The 22198-nt window shown below is 41.7% G+C and overlaps 1 protein-coding gene across 1 annotated transcript; it reads right to left on the reverse strand.

The window, feature by feature from the left end:
- Window positions 1-52: 52 nt before the first annotated feature.
- On the reverse strand, window positions 53-20696 carry ARHGDIB (Rho GDP dissociation inhibitor beta). Its single transcript, XM_044228159.1, has 6 exons — window positions 20595-20696; window positions 10865-11048; window positions 10139-10222; window positions 7317-7393; window positions 3030-3093; window positions 53-751 (listed from the first exon to the last, which is right to left on the reverse strand). The coding sequence occupies exons 2-6, from the start codon at window positions 11040-11042 to the stop codon at window positions 552-554; spliced, it is 603 nt and encodes a 200-aa protein (XP_044084094.1). The 5' UTR covers window positions 11043-11048; window positions 20595-20696; the 3' UTR covers window positions 53-551.
- Window positions 20697-22198: the final 1502 nt, after the last annotated feature.

Below are 22198 nucleotides of genomic sequence, written 5' to 3' on the forward strand. Positions count from 1 at the left end.
TTCAGTTATCATATTTGTTTGAAGGAAGAAAGCAGGGAAAAGAGGGTCTCAGTCAGATCATATAATTGTTTTATTTACTCTCTTGTGCTGTTTACAGTCTCCCAGAAAAGAAGAACCTCCACTGGTGGGGAACATGATTAGGGACCTTCACTGAGTCAGCAGCAACCACAGAAGAATCCAGGGGTGGGAATGAGCCACTGTAACCCAAGGCAAAAGGACTGTTAATGATGGTTTGCCTATTTCCTGGCCTCTAGCTGCTCCAGTGGGAAAGGTAGAAGGAAATATTAAATGACTAGGTACTGAAATGAAGAATTTTGAAGAACTGGCCTTAATGGGGGCCCAGAAGGAATGGGCAGGATTAAAGCCTGGGTTTTAAGCTTCTTGTGCTACGGACCATTTGAAACATTGCAGGATAAGATGTGTTGGTAATAGAATGTGGGGCGCATTGGGGAAGGGATCCAGCTGTGAACAGGGAGGAGGGCCAGGGTGGTGAATGTGACTGAGAGGGTACTTCTGGATGGCGAGGTAGGGAAAGGGATGGGTGGATGTGCTCATTCTGTCCACTCCTTCTTAATGGACAGGTTCCACTCCCAGGTAAGGTGGTCGTGCTTGTCATCGTCGGTGAAGAAGGACTTGTTGTGGTAAGTGCCTCTGGCCAGCATGCCCTTGGGAGCCTCCTCAGTTGGAGTCAGGAACTCATACTCCTCTGGCCGAGGCCCGTAGCTGCCAACCATAAATGTTGCTTTGTCCACTAGGAAGAAAGACAAGTTCATTAGGGTAAGCGTCTGACAGAGGAAAAGCAAACACAGAAAACTGGAAAATTTGGAGCACAGCCTACAGTGACCAAAACTAAAAGCCATAGTTTCCAAACTGGGATAAACAACAGATTTACCTGGGCATCATTTTTTTTACCTTTAAAAAAAAATATATATATATATATATATATGTATATATGTGTATATATACACACACACATATGTGTGTGTGTGTGTGTTTTATTGGCGTGCCATTTAATAATACAGTTTCACTCTCAGAAACTATGGATCAGTAATCCGCTACAGGCAGTGTCAAGAGTCAGTGTTTTTATTTTATTTTGTTATTTATTTATTTATGATTTTATTTGTTTATTTGAGAGAGAAAGAGTGTGAGCAAGAAAAAGCACAAGCAACGGGAGTGTCAGGGGGAGAGGGAGATACAGACTCCTCGCTGAGCGGGGAGCCCAATACAGGGGCTCCATCCCAGGACCCCAGGGATCATGACATGAACTAAAAGCAGGAGCTTCACCGACTGGGTCACCAGGTGCCCCAAGAATCAGTGCTCTTAGGAAGTCTCACAGCTGTTGCTATCAGGAAAGTTGGGAAATTAGCACCTTAAGTCTATGGGGATCAAGACTCTTCAATTATGGAGCTATAGCAGGTTATACCATTAAAAAATTCCTCATTATGGGCACCTGGGTGGCTCAGTCGTTAGGCTTCTGTCTTTCGCTCAGGTCATGATCCCAGGGTTCTGGGATCCAGCTCCATGTTAGGCTCCCAGCTCAGTAGGAAGCCTACTTCTCTCTCTCCCACTCCCCCTGCTTTTGTTTCCTCTCTCTCTCTCTCTGTTAAATAAATAAAAATCTTGTTAAAAAATCCCTCATTAATTGAGACCTGAGTTCTGGTCTCATCTCTGCAACCACTTACATCAATATGACATTTCTGGGCCTCTGTTTCTTTCTCTATATAATGAATGTTAAGGACTTCCTACCTATAAACTATCATTCTATGAACATATCCGTTGGGGAGGTGAGGTAACAGCCAGTGATCAGAATGAACAGAAATCATGGATGGAAGAATTGCATAGAAAGGGGAAATCAATAATTTGGGTAAAAAAAAAAGTGAAGGACTGGGACAAATATTGAAAATAGCCAACCAAAGTTATTAATAGGTGAATAACTGGGACATATATTAAGAAAAAGAGGGCATTAGAAAGTATAACTAAAGGTAGGCAGGAGGAGGGACAGGCAGGCAATGTGTAGTTGGCTGTTAAATATTGTGAGTAAGTTTAGAGGAACAGCTACAGACAGATCATTATCCTCTTGACTAAGTGAGGCAACATAATCTCTATACCCAAAGGAAAACAGGAAGCTGAACTGTTTTATCAATGAGACTTGGTCCTGGAAAGACCGGTTAGGATCTTACAGGTCAACAACCTTCTGTGGGATTTGAGTAATTGAGTGGTTGCCCAAGTCATGCAAATTTGTCCAACAATTTCCCCTCAAACCCTTTGCTTATTAATTTGGGGGAACTGACCTATGCCTCACTGTTTCCCACCTCTGGAAGAAGAGAGCCCCCAAGGTCAAAGGGAAATGTACCAGTACTTCCATCACCTTTCCAAGTTTCATTTGACCCTGCCCGTAGCATTGGAAGGAAACTGAAGGCAGTTCCCCAAGGCACATACAGTTCAGGTACAACTTGTCAAGGGCAACTGAAGACCAGATAATGCTGTGTTATGTCTCCCTCAGAGCTTTTCTTAATTCTAGAAAGAATTCTGTTTCTTTGTTTTAAAAATTAAGTGCTGCTCCTTGCTCCCCCATCATCACTCCACACCTGTCCACATGCTACTTCCAACTCTTAGTCCCAAAAAACACACACACCACTGGATAGAACCATAGAAACTTCCAGTCTTGGATTTTGCTGACCCTTAGGTTTATACCTCTGAACTATTTTTTTTTTAACTGTTGAGAGTTTTTTTTAATAGACTCCATTTTTATCCAAATTTATCTTGGTTACTCTTCCCCTTTGTGAATAATAAATCACAGAGGCCTAAGGCTAAAGGTTAGTGGTTGACCCAGTCTAAACTAGATCTCTGAATGTAGGACTTGCCATTAGTGTCTAGACAGAAGTATATGTGTGCTCTTTCCTAGGGGGAGAGTCCAAAGCTTTTTGTCAGGTTCTTAAATGAGTCTGTGACTAAAATTGTTAAAAAGAAGAAGTTTAAGTATCAGTGGGGGACAGAGTTTGGGACAGTGTGAAGTGTGGGTCCCTTACCTTTCACTCCAGTCCGGTAGGTATGCTGAACATATTTCAGACCCGACACAATATCCCTGTTCACCTGTAGGTGGGAAGGATCCAAGCAATTCAGATTAAAAACGGTCTCTCATTTCTCCCTTTTCTTTCATGCTTACCCTATCTAGCTGAGTCTTCTTTGAGAATGAAAGAAGGTTAAGATTTAGTTCAGAGTAAGTGTTACTATTATCATTTAGTGTGGGCAGCGAAACACAGATTAGAGACAGGAGGTCCCAAGAGTCAACATTGTCAACCTGGTTTTAATCATTGAATACTGTGCTGTTTGCTTGGGGGGAAGGGGGTGCTTAAATAAAACACTGTCTCTATATTCTTCATTACAATTCTCCTTCTGCTAAAGGTCCAAAGAACGGTCTTGAGCCTCCCCTTCCCAATACTACTGGCCAGAACATTGTCCCTGTCTTAGGAAAAGCTACAAAAGTACCAATGGAAAATGTTCTGTGAGTGCCCAATAGCCCTAACCTCAGAAATGATCCACCTAGCATGAAAAACAAACAACAAGGAGCAAAGTTGTAATGGAAAATCATGTCTAGAAGAGGGTTGTGCCCCTAATGTTGCTGATATTGGAGTCTAAAGATGAGGAGTTTCTGCCCCACAGAAACATCCTCCCTGCAAATAAATAATGGGTGAAATCCACTTGTGTCTGGCAAGCATTTTGGATGGCTGTTCTTTACAGATGTTTTCTGAGATGTCACCACTTCCCCAAGCCTTTCAAATATACACAGCCAAGCACTTTGTTTTTCCATGATTCATTGTACCTAGGACTGAACTTGTTGTCCATTAATTTTATACAGTGCTTGCGTTTATACAAACAAAGTGGACATTGTGTCAGTAAATGGAAAGCCTGGTGAATTATTCTCCAAGATGAAGAATGAAAGCATCTTTAAATAATTTCTCCCCACAGTAATTATGGCTGCCTTTTTTGTCTCAGATAGAGTAATTAAACCAATTTCTCAGTGCTATATTTCATTGCGTTGGCGATAAGGCGTCACAGCAGTGAGCACGGCCAGCTTAGGTTTGAGACTGTCACTCCATAGAATCTATGGTATGCATCTGTCAAAAGCAGAATGAAAATAGCTTCATTGAAGAAATGGTGCTAAAAATGACAACCAAACTTTTTGACCACTCTGACAGATGTGGCTCATGCCTATAGAAAAAAGTGAATGCATTTTTCTAGAAGTCTCTAAGCTCTTCCTTTGGGCCTCATGGGAGATGTGGTCTGGTAGCAAAAAGTCTGAAAAATAGGAATGGTGATTTCTACTCAGCAATAAGGACTTCAAATCAGAGTCCGCTGTTTTTCTGCTGTTCCATAGAGGGATTTATTTATTTATAGAATTGGGAGGGGCAGAGGGAGAGGGAAAGAATCTTTTTTTTTTTTTAATTATGTTAGTCACCATACAGTCCATCATTAGTTTTTGATGTATTGTTCTATGATTCATTGTTTGTGTGTAACACCCAGTGCTCTGTGCAATCCATACCTTCCTTAATACCCATCCCTTCACCCACCTCCCTTCTAAAACCCTCAGTTTGTTTCCCAGACTCCATAGTCTCTCGTGATTCATCTCCCCCTCGGACTCCCCCTCTTCATTTTTTCCTTCCTTCTCCTGATGACCTCCATGCTATTCCTTATGTTCCACAAATAAGCGGAACCATATGATAATTGACTTTCTCTGCTTGACTTATTTCACTCAGCATAACCTCCTCCAGTCCCATCCATGTTGATACAAAAGTTGGGTATTCATCCTTTGTGATGGCTGTGTAATATTCCAAATGCATATGGACCACATCTTTATCCATTTGTCTGTTGAAGGGCATCTTGTCTCTTTCCACAGTTTGGCTATTGTGAACATTGCTGTTATGGACATTGGGGTCTATGTAGCCCTTCTTTTCACTACATCTGTATCTTTGGGGTAAATACTCAGTAGGACAATCACTGGGTCATAGGGGAGTTCTATTTTTAACTTTTCAAGGAACCTCCACACTATTTTCCAAACAGTGTAAGAGGTTTCCAGTGTAAGAGGTTTCTCTTTTCTCTACCTCTTCAACACTTGTTGTTTATTGCCTTGTCATTTTTTTGCCATTCTAACTGGTGTAAGGTGGTATCAGAGGGAGAGAATCTTAAGCAGGCTCCATGCCCAGCCTGGGATTTGACATGGGGCTTGATCTCAGGACCCTGAGGTCCTGATCTGAGCTGAAATAAAGTTGGATGCTTAATCTATTGAGTCACCTGGGTGCCCTGAGGGTTCATTTAATATAGATGTATTTGAGATGGGTAAGAGAAAAATACGAATATTCTCTTCCTCCATCTGAAAGTCCCTCCCCATTTCTTCCCCTCATCCCAGGAGGAAGAAGCCTGTGGAAGTCAAAGATAATACATTTCCTTGGGAGGCAGAAGGAAAAGGTGAACAAACCAGAAAGGTGAACATCCCAGGTTTTGGAGAGAACCATAAAGCTTTTGGAGGAGGGGGGCGGAGAAAGAGAAGAACACGGAGCACAGTTCAGAAAGAGACGATGCAAGAGGATTTTAGGATGTGTTCCTGTGGTTATTAAAACAAACCTTCTTGGGTGTTTTTCAACAGATGTCACTAAAGATTTAAATGGCCTCAGGCGCCTGGGTGGCTCAGTGGGTTAAGCCGCTGCCTTCGGCTCAGGTCATGATCTCAGGGTCCTGGGATCGAGTCCTGCATCGGGCTCTCTGCTCAGCAGGGAGCCTGATTCCTCCTCTCTCTCTCTCTCTCTCTCTCTGCCTGCCTCTCTGCCTACTTGTGATCTATCTCTGTCAAATAAATAATAAAATCTTTAAAAAAATGTTTAAAAAAAAAAGATTTAAATGGCCTCACAGTTATTTCCAATTTTGGGTTGGCGTTTCTGCTAATGGTAGCTCCATGCTGGGACAGGTTGGTTAAACTTTGTGTGGGTTACACAGAGAGAGTGGTTTTTCTCTTGTGTGAGAAAATGTTAAGCCTCTGCAGCAGATAGGACTTGAAAACCCCTTTCTGTGCCCCCTCCTCCATCACCCTGATATATAATACCGACCACTGCATTCTCTTCGGCCTTTCCACCCATAACTGAAGCCCATACCCCAGACATTTCCTTCTGTTCTTATTCCCATTAAAATTTACCTCTTCTGTTTCATTTGGTACAAACCGGCTTACCAGAATGATAAATTAAGGTAGTAGCATTAATAATTAAAAATTCAGCTAATGCGTAATGCATTCTAAGCTTATTTAGATACAATGCCTTCCATATAATTCTAGACATATTTGGATGCAATATCAAACTCTCAGGTGCTTCAATAATAAATGTATAGAAAACAAGCAAGTGAAGCGTAGCTCAGTATGTATTACAGAGTAGGCATCAATAAAAATTTTCAGAATGAAATTATGAGGCATATTTATGTGTGATATATAGTGATTGTTCCTAGATCCTGAATCAACCCTGCACTAGGGGCAAAGAAGAGCCCAGTGTTCAGACACAGAGGGCAGATGGGGTCTTCCTTGGTGGCCCTGAAGCGCCCTGAAGGATATGGCCGAGAAGGGCAACCAAGGCAAATACAGGCAATTAAGAGCAAACAGTACATTTCTGACTTACTTGGTTTCAGCCAAGATTATTTTTCTTTTTGCTTTTGGCTGTTCACTGGGGTATGTGTGTATTCATTATATGTCAATTTATCTCCTGTTTAGTCTTGCTCTTTCCAAAACTATAATTGTAATTCCCTGTTGTTTACCACGGCCCACACTCTCTGGATATATATCCTCACTGAGCATTTAGAACTGAGGCTCTGATTGTTCTATTTCTTACTATTAATCGATTCATTCCTGTGTTAATTTCTCAATACATATTCACAAAATATCACTTACAAAGTTTTGTGTAAAATGTTGGAAAGTAGAGAATATAATCTTCCCCTTTCTCAGGGTACTTGGGTGGTACAAGGAAGAAATGGCAAAAATGGTACAATATAAAGCAGGGTGTGCTTATGGTTGGGAGCTTTCGGAGTTCATAGAAAGAGGGGTTCTGTTGGCTAAGTGATCAACGGAGAGTTCAGAAGAGGGTCCTGGTAGGGAAAAGGCATGAAGCAGGGTGGGCCTCAAAAGACAGAGCTCAGAGTTGGGGAGAGGGCAGTCCAGATCCAGAGGAAAAAAAAGAAACAAAAACTGTGACAACATGATAATGCAAGACATTTGATTTTTTCTTTCTCCGATTATAGGAAGAATGCAGACTTTATAAAAACATATGTGGCAAGATACTTACTTTGAAGTGAATTTTGACTCTGTACTCAACACCCTCCTTTAGCACAAAAGTTTCTTTTTTGAGAGCTTCAAGATCCCCTGTAGAAGTAGATTTAGAAAGAGTTTATTCTCCTCAGAAGGAGAAACACAAGGAGATGATGGGAGTTTAAACTCCAGAGCTGTTTGCTGCGCCTGTCAGAATAACGTGGTCCACATGGCCCTTAATTCAAAGAATATTAGAGTTTACACACACACACACACACGCGCGCGCGCGCGCGCACACACATGTACACATACACACAGACTCACACACACACGTACTAGCAATGCCTGAAATCTTACAGGTATATATGAAAAAAACTGGCATAGCACTTTCTCCCCCAAATTTGATGACAACCCTAAAATATACAAGGTATTATCAGCAACGAGTTATGCATGGCAATGTCTTTTTTTTTTTAAAGTAGTTTCCATGCCCAGCATGGGCTTGAAATCATGACTGAAATCATGTCTGAGGGGTGTATGCTCAACCAGCCGCCCTGACAATGTCTTTTCAAATTGTCAATAATAAAAACAAGTTTTAATCAGCCACCCTAGAGGAAAATCTAAATTACCTTTCTATTTTCTCTGTTGAAAATGATATGACATATATGACCAAACAAAAAGATGATTAAAGAATGTGTCCCTACCCCTCAATAAATAAGAAAAATATTATGTAAGAGCACTAGCTATTTGTTCTTGTAGATTTGGTGATGTTTGTGGCATTTCCTGGCTTTAAAAAATTTACCTGTTTTGGATCCCTTTTAACATTCTAAATATATATTCACTTTTGTACTTTATATTTGCATATGTAATCTCATATTATTTTTCTTAAGGAAAGTCTCTTAAGTAATAAAAGCTTTAGGATTTTCTGCTAATGGTAGCTCCATCCACCAGGATCTGACTCTAATTCTTGTATTCTTCTTAGAGAGGTAATCACTCTCTGTTCTTCTCCAAGTGTGATCCTGTATCATCTGACATTCTGGGGTCAATGTATATGTGTGTGTGTCTGTGCATGTGTGTGTGTTTTGTATAGCTCTGTGCATGTGCTTCATGCCATATATATGTGTGTGAAGTATATCTGTATCTATATATCTACACATACACTATGTGTATATAGTATGTATATAATATACCATATATTTTTATATACACTATATATTATGTGTATTATATACACATATATTCTGTGTGTATATATATATACATGCACACACTATGTATATAGTATGTATGTATATTATATGTATATAATATATATTTTGTATATAATTATATGTTTATTATATGTATATATAATGCATATTTATGTACATATACACACTATATACATATAGTATGTATGATATTATACACTTATAATATATACTATATATTTTCTACACAAACTATATGTGTATTGTGTGTGTGTGTGTGTGTGTTTATGCTGGGATTCACCTCAGGAACTTCTTGGTGACAGAAAACCAAATTTGGGCATCCTGATGGTAGGAAAGTGAAGGAGACTGAGTTTTCCCTGCAATGTGTTCAGGCCCTTAGATTTCCTGAGCGCTAACTCAGATCTCATCTCACAAATTAACAGTTGTACCTGCTAGCGTTACACAATTTCACACAGGAAGAGGTCTGAGTCCTGGTGAGAGAAAGAGAGAGAGAGAGAGAGAGAGGTATTCTCCTCGTGAGATGCTAGAATGTGGGGGTAGGTGAATTTGTGTCTGCTGTAATGATTTCAGTTGAAGGGGAAGTGTGTCTTCTCAGCCTCTGATTTCCTCCTTCAGACAAATAAAGCCATATAAGGTAAAGAGTGGATGTGCCCTGTGAGAGGGGAATCACCTAGTTGCTGAGCCTATCCTTCTGGAGTCACATTTGCTCTGTCTCATGAGTTCACCTTTTGAATCCAGGAATCATTTTTTTTCCCTGAAGAGCTGCCTTGGATGCCTCCAGCCTCTTGACTCTGCGGCCCTTTTCCTCATTCCTCTCAGATGCAGATTTCCCCTATAATACCCATCTTCTCAGCTCTATCTCCTCAAGATTCAAGTGTCAGGAAAGGACTTGACCATTGTCACAATAAGGGGAAAGGAAATAAATTTTTGGGGGGGGAGGCGCAGAGAGAGAGAGTACAAGCAGGGGGAGTGGAAGGGAGGGAGGAGCAGGCTCCCGGTGAGCAGGGAGCCCCACACAGGGCTCAATCCCAGGACTCCGGGATCATGACCTGAGACGAAGGCAGACGCTTAACCGACTGAGCCACCCAGGCGCCCCAGGAAATAACATCTTAATTTGTACATTTTTAGTGAGGGAAGTCCTTTTTACAAGAATCAGAGCCTTAAGCTAAACTAGTATGTATTTAATAGTGGAATTCCCAGCACTAATTAAAAGATTTTTAGATGGCTTCTTGCCTTCATGGAATTTCTCTAGTTGATAAAAGATCAATATTCTCTGATGTTTAAAATGTATAAATATTACATTTCAGAAGTATACAACTTGCTTTGTAATATTTCCATCACCGTCATTTTACATGAATAATAACTCCCCTGTTGCTGCATGGAGATAAAAATCAGAGGTAAATATGATGATACAAGTAAATAGACCCACTACTTATGACTGCACCATCTTCAGTTAAATAAAGACAGAGAGTGGGCTTTTCATCAAGTGTGGTAAATACTGTGTACCAGGAGAGCAATGACTTGTGAACTGGCATTTTTGTACCTGGGATTCCCCTTACTAGTGCTTCCTTTTGCCAGGAGAGGGGCAGAGACTAAGCTTTCCCCGTGATATCACTAGGCCCCTTGGAACAGAACAGTTGTGCCCACTTACCAGTGAGGTCCATGGTGATGGGTCCTGGGGCGCTCTCACAAACTAGGGTAAGCCGGGTGACCGTGACATTGGGAGCTGTTGGGTCTGCAGGATTCAAAAAAGAATGTAAGCCGAGGGAAGAGACACGTGTGTACAGTGTTTGTGGACATGTTAAGTGGGAGAGCGGGAACCTAAGAAGAAAAGTGGTATCTCCGTCTGGAGTGGAAATAGAAAGGGAAGTGGCCAGTTCCCCATGCTGGTCTCGATGGCCTTATAAATGAGAGTGGGGCTAGTTCTGCTTCTGGGACCCAGAGGTCCACCTTGTTATCAACAGCAAACATTTCCTGGGTGGCTATGGTCAAGTTCCTCTGCTCAGTGAGCAATGCCCCCCTCTATCTTAGTCTGTTGTTGTGTCTGTGGAAGAGATGAATGGGTAGGCAACGGAGGAGTGAGGAAGAGAAAGAGGAAGGAGAGAAAATGTGAGAGCGTGGAGAGAATACAATTCTAAGTGGGAGTCTGGCGTTCTTTCTAAATCATCCCCATATGTAATTTTTGCCTATTTCCATGCTGACTTGTGCTGTATCTCCCCAAAATACTTCATTCTATGGTCTGTAACTTTATGCAGCATATAGAGATTGTGCCTCACTTGCTTAGCCCTGGCAACCACTGGGTAGTCTTTCTTCTGCACCTGCTCCTGAGTTGCTGAAATGTATGCCTTCCACCTGCCCCCCATGCCTCTCCACACACCTGCCACCACAGGGCCGTCCCCCAGGAGTGTTTTCTTATACTTGATTAGACTTTCGTCATCTTTGTCCATCTCCTGTAGTTCTTTCAGGGACTTCTGAGGTGGAGGCTTGTAATTGAGCTTGCTGTCCAGCTCATCAACATCCTCCTCCAGGTGTGTTTCTGCATCCTTTTCAGTCATTTTGATCTATTTCAGAGAGAGAGAGAGAGAGGATGATAGTCCATTAGCCAAAAGTCAGTGGATATGAAAAAAGTTTGTGGGGCTGCTGGTAGCACCATCCCGGCCATAATGGGCTTCTGTAATTGTCAGTGATTTTCCAGGATATTTTTTCCTAGTTTAATCTCTTTATTTTTCATGCAATGAGCATATAATGCCGTTAGTCTTTTCTCTGACCTTCCTGAATTTCTCTGTACTGTGGCCAATTATCTCTTATTCACCAAATAAACGGACCAGAAAGAAATAGCTCATTTGTGAATAATGTACAAATGAAACAACATAACACAAACAGTCCCAAATAATGAACAGATAGCCCCAGTTCAAACAATTATAGGAATAACTACACTCTAAATCCAGCCATTCCTCTAGTGTCCAAGTTCTTAGCATTGTACCATCCCTGTTGTGATGGTTTCAAAACACATGGAACCAAAGAAATGGTTGGCTTCTTCCCATTAACTGAATCTTCCCCTGAACTCCTGAGATACTTCAAAGGTAAGTCATGCAATGCTGTAGATGCCATGATACCTGCCTGAGGTGTCTGAACGGTTCCCATCCAACACTGCTAATAATTCCCTGAGGGCAGCAGGCACTAGGTTCTGTGCTTCTCTTGAATCTCCCATAACTGAATAGTTTAGGCATTTTATAAACCCTCATGGTTTATTTGTCTTTATATCTAAAGATCTTCTGTTCCTTTGAAATGACATAAAAATAACAAAAGACTCTTTAAATTCCTTCAGACAAAATGGGAAGGCTTAGCCTGTCTTTACTTTACTTTTATCTATCACTGATCTCCCTTTTCTGGTCCCCTTCCCTTTTGGTATCTCCCTACCCTTGTCAGAAGACTAGTTATTTTATGCTCTAAGTCCTCACCTTGGCATACCCTGGAGTCTGTCTTCTTCTTTCATTATCTACATTTACTTGCTGTGTGTTAAAATATTGAGGGGAGATTCTAATAAAATGATTCACACTTGTTAGTGATTGAATAATGGGTTTAAAAATTACTCATTTTAGGCCATGTATAGTCAGAGATTTTCAGAGCAGAATGAAACCATAGAGGTGAGATATTCTAACCCATTATGGAATTATCAAGAAAACTAAAACTCAGAGGTTAAGAGAAATGCCCAAATTTTCATAGCTGGATGAATTGCAGTGTCTTAATAAAGAGGAAGACGTCTCTACTGAAAGAATTTCAGGACTGTGGCTTGCAGCAATGGAGCTATTTGGGGAAACATGGGAGGTATTTGGGCAAGGAGATAATTTCCTGATTTCCTGTAGTCCTCCCTCAAGAGTGTCCTCCCTTCTTTTGGTTAAAGACTACATTGTTCCTAAGTGGCACAACTCAAGACAATATCTAGCACATCTCATCTTCAGTGACTCTGCAAACCTCTGTCAAGTCCCCCAGGGGGTGAAGCTATCTCTGGCCAAAATCAGCTGTGGTTTTGAGTTTCACAGTTTCCATCACTGGCATCAGAAAGAAAAATAATTTGGAAGTAAAGTCAAACAAAAACAATTTTAACAGAAAAATAAGGAAAAAACAGAGAGTAAAAAGAAATGCTATCTCTTGGCTCATCAATCCTCTTCTAACAAAATAACAAGCCAGACACCATGAGCTTGATGAAGTCTGTAAATAGCATTGCAGTGCCCAGGTCCACTTCCTGTGCAGGAAGGAAGCATGCAGGTTTGTTCCTATGGCAACTCTTGTCTCAGCAGAAAACTCAACACCATTCATAACGGAGCCTCTCAAGAACAACATAATAAACATCATGACCAGCTCAACTCATATTCCAAACAACACTCAGGGAAAGTGAATGAACTGGTTGGAAAAATAATGAAGAAATAATAAAGAATGCAATGAGTTGTGGGTAGCTTGAGGACAATCATTAAGGGGCAGATGAAGAGCAGCCAGATGAGATTAGTCAGAAGAGAGAGGTTCTCCTTTGGTGACACCCAGGAATCTGACCAGATACCCAGAGTGGACATCACACAACATATATGTAGACAGGGATGCCTGAGTGACTCTGTTAAGTGTCTGACTCTTGGTTTTGGCTCAGATTATGATGTCAGGATCCTGGGATCGAGCCTTATGTGTGGCTCCACATTCAGTGCAGAATCTTCTTGTCTCTCTCCCTCCTGCTCTCTTCTTCCTCCTACTTCTCTTTCAAATAAATAAATAAATAAAATCTTCAAAAAATATGTGTGAACAGATCAGGAAACCTATCTATACATGAGGATGTCTTGACCCTCTTAGGTCTCTCTGGAATATATTGCTTGGTTCTAACAAGTCATCTGCTTGAAGTCTGACCATCAGAAGATAACATCACACCCACCCATTACCTAGTTGAAGGTGATTTCCATAACCTGCAGGAAATTGTTATTTTGCACCCTGAAATTTCAATTTTGAAAGGATAGTGAGAGAGAGAGAGAGGGAGAAAAAGGGAGAGAAAAAGACAAAGACATGATCTAAGACAGGATTCAACAACATCTGTGGGATCATTGGCAAGTCAATTTCTCAGTCATCTAGATCCTGATATGCTTATTAGTAATTCTGAGACTTCTGTCAATTCTAAATTTCCTTGATTCATTAGAAACAGATATACAGGGGCGCCTGGGTGGCTCAGTGGGTTGAGCCGCTACCTTCGGCTTGGGTCATGATCTCGGGGTCCTGGGATCGAATCCCGCATCGGGCTCTCTGCTCAGCAGGGAGCCTGCTTCCTCCTCTCTCTCTCTGCCTGCCTCTCTGCCTACTTGTGATCTCTCTCTGTCAAATAAATAAATAAAATCTTAAAAAAAAAAAAAGAAACAGATATACAATAATTGGTTCATACAAGTGAAATGTAAATTTATTTAAAAGACAGGCAAAAGCAGAAGATAAATGAGATTCTATATAAAATTGTTGCAGTAAAGAGAAGGAAATTCAGGACCACATTAAAATAATTTGATTTAAATATATAGCATATGAAAAAATGATATGAAGCCGAATTACCCCAAACCAGCTCAATCTGGAAAGCAGATCAGAAAAAGATGAAAACATAGTAATACAACAAATAAGGAACTGGAAAAGCAATTCTCAAGGAAAGTTTCTTTAAAGCATAATACTTGGTGAGAACCTACTCTTTATAAGGCTCAGTGCTTTACCACTTACTGATAATTAAGTTACTCTCCAAAGTGGAGAAGGAGCTGTGGGATGGACAACCACCATGGTTTGACTGATGATTCTTAATCTTTTTGGAAATTACACATCTTTTTAAAGATCTGGTGAAAGTCACAATCATCATAAAAGGAAAAAAAAGAATATGTCCATGAGATGCTTTATGCAATCCAGAGGCTCATAGACTTTACTAGAGTCCAAAATTAGAAACATGACCTTGAAACTGTGAATTCTTGGAAACATGAAGCAGAGAGTTGACTGTTACAGTGGAAGCTTTCTTCTTTTGGAGGCCTGGCAGCATCAGTGACCCAAACTAGCTTCCAGCCAAGGATCATGTCTATCAAACCCAAATGCTAGATATGAAAAAGCAGGAGATATCAGGTAACATTTGTATCTGAGAGAATATGAACACCCAGCCTGGCAGAGTAGCAAAAGTGCGTAGGGCACAGCTCTTGAGGGAAAGGGTTCTGAGGTCAATCTACCTGATTTTGGATAATTTTCTCTTCATTGAACTATTTCTCACCATGCACAGGTGTTGGTTCTGGCTTGGCTACTAATCAGCTGTCACGCCCTGAGCAACTGGTTTACCCACTGTAGTGCTTATTCTCCTTCTCTTGAGGTTTGGGGGTTGGAGCAGACCACCTCTAGGTGCTTTCCCTTTCTAAGTTCTCCATCTGTAGATTCGTTCTGCCCTACGGACATGCATCAGCTGAGTTGCACACATTCAATTACCTTATTTCACTTGTGTACAGAAGAGACTTACCCAATTTTTGTTTCATTATCTCAAATTTGTCTGAAGTCCCAAAAGAACAGCATTTTTAATTTCACAGTTCATCTCTGAGGAACCGTGGATTCTGCCAATGCCTCAGCCATCATGGCTTACGGAGTTTGATAATGATTTCCCAAACTATGTGTGTGTTATACATGTGAATATATAAATATACATGTAAACTATGTGTATACTGACCACACATATCCCTCATTTTACAGTGGGATATGCCTAGGAAATGGAGAATGGAAATTTTATGGAAATTCTACAACTACCTTCGAGTATCATCCAAAGAACAATGATGATGATAATTATAACAGTTATCATACATAACGCTAAATGCTGTCCTGAGGACTAGCTCATCACTCCTCACTACAGCCTCGGGGGCGGGCATGGTCATCATGCTCTTCTACAGGTTAGGAAGCTGAAGCTCAGATGAGCTTGTGGAAGAAGACTTATTGCGTAAGGAGCAGAATTGCCATCTCCGCCATCTTGTCTGGCTTGCAGGTGCTATGCTCTGTTGCTCCAGCTGTCTTAAGTAAGAAGTAAAAATGAAATTATATAACTCATTAGTCATATTGGGAATCTATCCTGAGGGTGCACAGGCAATAGGAAATGTGCTTCTTTGCAAGCCTCTGCAGGCTTGGAGGCAGGGAGGCATCACATAGAGAGGGTTTCAGGGCCACTCTGTTCCGTGTACCCTTGCACAAGTCCCTGAACCTCTCTGCACTCCAGTTTTGTCCTCTGCAAAATGAAATCATTGCCTTAGAAGGACCTCTGATGCCTCTTCCTAATTCAATGACTCGAATGCTCCTTTATTTAAAGAAGCCTCTGAAATGAGAAAAGAAAAGAGGAAGTGGAGGTGGGGTTGGGGAGAACCCAGTTCATCTGTGCAGAACATTCTAGCTGGCCTTTTCTCACCTTCCTCTGCAGCTCACCCACTGTTCCACAAAGAGAAGAGGTGTTTTGTTTGCTTGGAGGTCATTTTGACATTGGTTATTTGACACAGTAAAAGTGAAATGGAGACTCAAGAATTGTGTGTTGAATAAGGTTAGTGTGCACTCCATCAAGACCCAAAGTACATATTGGTTGCGTGTGTGTGTGTGTGTGTGTGTGTGTGCTTACTACTCATTATCTTTATCTCCTGCTTCACAGATGCCTCCACAGATGAATTTTCACAGTGAACCCCTCACACCCTCCTGTTTGCTAGGCAGGCAGGCAGTGTAAGCACGAGGTGTGCTGAGATAGGAACTTAATCCTCTCAGGCTCAATTAAAATGCCACATTAAATTTGGACAAGTTACTTGTGACATGACTATGCCATAGTACACAATGGTGGTTTTGCTTGCAAATCCACTGAAATGTTCAAGATACCGAACTTAAGAATTTGCACCGATCTCAGGATAGAGCACCCTTGTCTGGCTCAGTGATTCAGTTCCAAAGAAGCGGAGGGTTTAAGAAAAGGTGAAATTCTTGAGTTTAGATAAAGCAGATCACCTGGCTACTTCAAAGAAAGGTGATCTTCAAGGCCTACTAGGATCTGGACTTGGAGTCTGGTGGGCCAGAGATTCACAATGTGGTTCTGCTTTGCCTTATTACAGGACCTAACTAAGCAAATGATCAGCCTCGCCAAGCCCCAGATTTTCCACCAGTAATGTGGAAATAATGATCTCTCTTCATGGGGTTGAAAAGTTGGAGGAAGCACATGAAAAGTTCTCAGACGATCCTGGCCAATAGTAGATGTTCACTAAACTACCCGTTCTCTTCCTCTGCTCCCTGCCCTGTGGGACGGAGTGTCCTGACGCACAACTTCTGTGAAGTGAGGTAACTGGCTCCCTAGGCACCGAATGCTTTCCCTTGGTGCTGCAGTGTTGACAATGTCCACTCCTTCCATCTTAAAAATAGATTTTGTTTCTTTGAGGAGTACAGAAGACACAAGAAGTTCTGGGAATTGCGAGAACTGTTTATTAACTGAATCAAGCTTAAAATGGGAATATCACTATTATGTTTCTTTAAAAAGCTTCCTCATGAACAACTTAATTTTAGATTCTATTTATTGCTCCCTTTCCTAATTGAAGCCAGAGTTGAGTCCGCGAATGACGAGAAATGACAAAAGACAACAGGCGCAGCCAATGGAGAGAATATCCTTTGGCTCTGGAACAAAATTATGTGGAGACCGATCTTATGTTCCAAAGTTGCTAGATGATGCTTCTAGATGCACAGGTCATGAATATGAGAGAGAAGAGGTGGAGATAACAAAGGGACAGCAAAATATGGAAGTACCAGAAGTAGGGGGTTTCCATCAGAGAAGTGCTGATGCAAGCATTAGTATTCTCTGTCACCCTGTCAGTGTCCTCTCCCTGCTGACAAGGATACGTCCCACTTTCACTAAACCTGGGGCTGCAGCTCTAGATAGCGGGCTGTGGAGAGCTGGGCCATCCCTGAAGGATGGCCGACATGTCAGAGCCAGTCAAGGATTTGGGTCTGCTTTGCCACCTGCCTGGTGACTGGGCTTATCTGGGGACTCCAAGTTGATCCCTTGGGACACCAGAAGCTGTCTTGGTTCTGGAGTCCTCTGTGGTTTCTCAGTGTTCCTTAGCAACATGGAGGGTTGGTGCCTCTTGGGCTCCTTGGGGCTGCTCTCTACCCTGTTAGCTCTGTGAAGACTATCTGAAAGAGCAAAGCTGAATGAGGAGAACCAACTCGGTGCCTGAGAGGATGGTGTCTTGTTAGATAAAATAGACATTAAAATCAATCCAGAGAACGATACACATGACTAGGAGCAGAATTCTTCAACATTTCCCTGGGTGGGAGCAACGAGACATTCTTTCTTCCTGGCACACTCACAATATACTCTTCTAACCCAGATTTCTTTGCAAAAGGAAAGAGAAACTCGATGGCCCCATTCAACCTTGCTGGGTGTCTGCCCTGTGAAGTTAACCACGCTGGGTATTTTCACAAATACTTATTTTAAATAATCCTCGACGAAAACTGCAGCAAGGAAGCCATTATTAAGCAAAAGACTAGACTGCCATAACTTGAGACAGTCACAGAAGTTTTAAATTCAGCATGAAAAGGGGTAAAGACACGATTTGTAACCACAGGTGCTGAGAAGAAAGCTCAGGTGAATTTGTACCAGCTCTGGCTGTGGACACTAGCATGTGACATGGCCCAGAGCGACTGGGGAAGTGCTTACTAAAGGGATAAACGTTGAAGTAGCAGGCTCAACATGAGAGCCACCCCTGGGCATGGCCTCTCATCCAGGGTCCCGGACAGCATAACACTGCCTATGAATAAGGCATAACACTGCCCAGAATGTGGCATTAGAGAAAATCTGCCCTCCACCCCCACCACCCCGGGACATTTCTTAAAATGTCCTTCTAAGGCATTGTAGCTGTTGGTTCTTTTTTTTTTTTCTTTTTTTTTTTTTTTCTTTTTTTGGTGACTTTAGTCAACTAATTGAACACTTCTGAGCCTTACTGTCCTCTCAGGATTCAAACTGGAAAGTTTCTACCAGCAGGCTCGACATAGAGAAGGTACTCAATGGATGTCGGTTCTTTTTCTTTATCTGCTTTGTGTCTAGTCCCTGCTAGCTGAAATTTGTACTGTATTGCGCTCCCATAAATTGGCCTGGGCTGATCTTCCCATCAGAATGACTTCACTGTGGTGACCTTCCACTGACAACAGAACCTCCATGCTGCTCCCAGTCTACTTCCCTAGGGACAAATTCATGCTCTCCCAAACAAGCAAGGACTAAACCCCCATCCCTGGAATGTGCCCGAATGTGTCCATCAGCTTTGGTTCAGCTGGAGCATGGCGATTCCACACATGCCAGGTCCGAGCATCCTGAATGGAGAAGGAACTCTTCTCTCAGAACTCTCTGCCCATCTCACAAAAGAGTAAGATGATCTTATTACTACGCTTGTGTCACATTTGGATTTGGGAGGGACGTTTTCTTGTACACTTAACAAAACAAAGTGATGGCAAAGATCTGCGATGTCTGCCTGGGCACCGAACTCTGGATTTCCCTTGCTTGAAGATTCCTCCAGGGAGGCTCCAATATGCTAATGCTGATTTCGGTGACTCTTGGTCTCCATGTGAAAGGGTGACTATGGGGCGGATCTCTCTGGGAGAGCAGTCTGCCTTCCTGGACCGTGCATGGAAGAACAGCAAGGGCGTGATGGGACCCAGGCCACAAGTAACCCTAAGTCTAGAGTGTAATAACAGACTAGCTTCATAAAACATGCTGACTGGGTCCACCTCTGAAGGGAAGAATTTCAGATCATGCCTAAGGCACGTCTAATGGTCGCCAAATTCAGTCCTTGACAATTTGAAGGCTTGCGGTTCAGATATCCTAGCGGGGATAATTGGGTTTTTGTAGAACCTATCTTTTTTTTTTTTTTTTTAAGACTTTATTCATTTATTTGACAGACAGAGATCACAAGTAGGCAGAGAGGCAGGCAGAAAGAGAGAGAGAGGAGGAAACAGGCTCCCCGCCAAGCAGGGAGCCCAATGCGGGACTCGATCCCAGGACCCCAAGATCATGACCTGAGCCGAAGGCAGCGGCTTAACCCACTGAGCCACCCAGGCGCCCTAGAACCTATCTCTTAATAAATTATTTGATGCCTTCTCTGCTTTTAGTCCTCTTGGATGTAAAGATTTTTTTTTTTTTTTAGCAACAACAGGAATGAACTTTCTGCCCATCTGACTGCAGGAATTTATATATATAATATATAATATATATATATATATATTTATATTTAAGATATTTATTTATTTGCCAGAGAGGGAGAGACAGAGACAGAGTGAGAGAAAAAGCACAAGCAAGGGGAGCAGGCTCGGGACTCGATCCCAGGACCTGGGGATCATGACCCGAGCCAAAGGAGATGCTTAACTGACTGAGCCACTCAGATGCCCCTGACTGTAGGAATTTCATAAGTGGTTTTTGTTGGTGATAGAAATTGATTCCACTGTGACAAATGAGTAAATAGCAACATGTTCTACCATTACCTCCCCTTTGATTGTTAAATCCCGTAGTACTTGAAGGAAGGCTTTCATTATGCATTTCTCTTATATCACCAGAAAAATTCTTTAGGGGAAAACAGTTTAATGTTTGACAGCTTTGAGTCTTTATCTTTTTTCCTTTCAATCAGTCTCTTTACATCTACTTAAAAACAGGAAACCGCATATCTCCACCCCAGCAGCAAACCTTCATGTACTAGCATGTTCCACACCAGTTTGGGTCTACAGTCTTTTCACTTCTGAACTTGGCTGGATGCCCACCCCTACCTTGTAGGAAACCCCTCCGGGCACTCCTCAGGAGTTACACTCCACACACTCAGGATCTCATCCCCAGGCTGCTGCAGGGCGCACCCTCCCCTCCTTCGCTGAGCTCTCTCCCCTGAGTCATTGCTAAGATTCCCTGCTCTGACTTCCCCATTCTCTGCAAACTGCTCTTACCGCCTCCTTAGTACTTTTTTATCGGTTTCAAAGATAATCTAAAGAAATAAGCTGGAGAGGGTCGTCGCCTGGTTGAGAGATCGCCTGCATTTGCCTGTGCCCACCTACAGCCTCCCCCACCCCGAGGTATTTCAACTTACATTCAGTGGCTCACGGCTCTCTGGGGTGCCTCTGTCTCTCACTCTGACTTCTGAGTTCTGGCAGTTAGAACAGGAAGGAAGTTAGTGAGGAAAAAAAAAATGTTTTAAACCTACTAGAAGAGGAAACCCTGGGCTGTCTCAAATCCTGTGCCTTTGCACTGCGTATCTCTCGATCAGTCAACTGAACAGTGTTCTTGTCAAGTAATGGCACAGGTGTGAGCACGACCGCCCGTGTGAGTGTGAACGTGGGTATGCGTGAGTGCTCGTGCATGGGCATCGAGGCCATAGCCTCTGAGCATTGAGGATCATTGCGCAGATATGTTGAAACAAATTAAGTCAGTGCAGTGCATAGACTTAACTGAGGCAAGTAGCCGAAAACCAGCAGCAGTAAATTCGCAGGAGCTTTACTTGGTATCACTGACTTCTGTTCCTGTGTGGTCTCTGCCAGCTTTCTTATCGGCCAGATATCTTGAAAGTTTGCTGGCAGCCAATGCAGAGCGCTAAGGAATTATAAATGTTAACTGCATATACTTGGCCCTCAAACAGGTTTTTTGGAGTTTTGTTGGTTATGATTTCAAAATGTAGCTTTGCACTGCAGCACAATCAAATGTTACTTGTAGTTTTCACTACTTTTTTAATTAAAAAAGAAGTAAAGCACTGTTTTCGATTAAACCTAGGGATGAGGATTACAAAATAGCTTAAGACTTCATTAATTCACAGTCTTGTAACACAGAATTTGTGGTAATTAAACAAGTACGAAAACTGACTTCGTACCCTATTTAGAGAAATGGTTTGTGAAGTCATTTAAATGGGAACAAGTTACAGGGGCCATATTTAAACACTTTAAAGGAACAAGCAGTTCCTAAGTAGTCCAGCCACATTGATTTCAAAAACTCCATAGCTGATGTCAATTAAAAAAAAAAAAAAAAGCTTATTTATATGAACACTTCCATATTTCGTATTTACATTGTTTTGATATGTGAAGAGCTGACTAATTAAGCAAATATAGTTGGAGAAACTGACATTTATTTTGCTGTCATTTTAACGTGCTGCGTCTTTTTCCCTTTATTTCGTAAATTGATACCACCAAATACATCTTTAGTCATGGGAACTGAAACAGTCGAGAGTATGGTTATTTGGTAGGAGAAAAGAGGTGAATCTAGGCAAATAAAAAAAACAGTATATAATTAAATTTAGCAAAAGTCCTGAAAACCCAATACAGACTTCGTTTGTAAATTTCCTAAAATGCTAAGATAGAAGATAGCCCTTGAATGTATCTGGCCATATTTTAAATCAAAGCAAACACTAATTCACATGGGAGAGAGTAAATTTTGTAACCTGGTGCTCCCAAGAGGGGATGCATTTCTTCTCTCAGTAACATTCGCGGAGCACCTTTATTTTTTCAGCTACTGTTCTAGGCACCAGCGAAACAGCAGTAGACTACAAAACTCTCTGCTCTCTTGTGGCAATGAAAAAATAATATAGGTAAAAATAAATTATTTAGAACAAAGGGGATTTAAAAATTGGGAATGGTAGATTCATAGTCCACATTCCACTCCCCTTTTCCCATGCTATTAGGGAAGATGTCACTAGTCAAACAAGGC

This window comes from Neovison vison, chromosome 12 (assembly GCF_020171115.1).
Source record: "Neovison vison isolate M4711 chromosome 12, ASM_NN_V1, whole genome shotgun sequence".
NCBI classification, from domain to species: Eukaryota; Metazoa; Chordata; class Mammalia; order Carnivora; family Mustelidae; genus Neogale; species Neogale vison.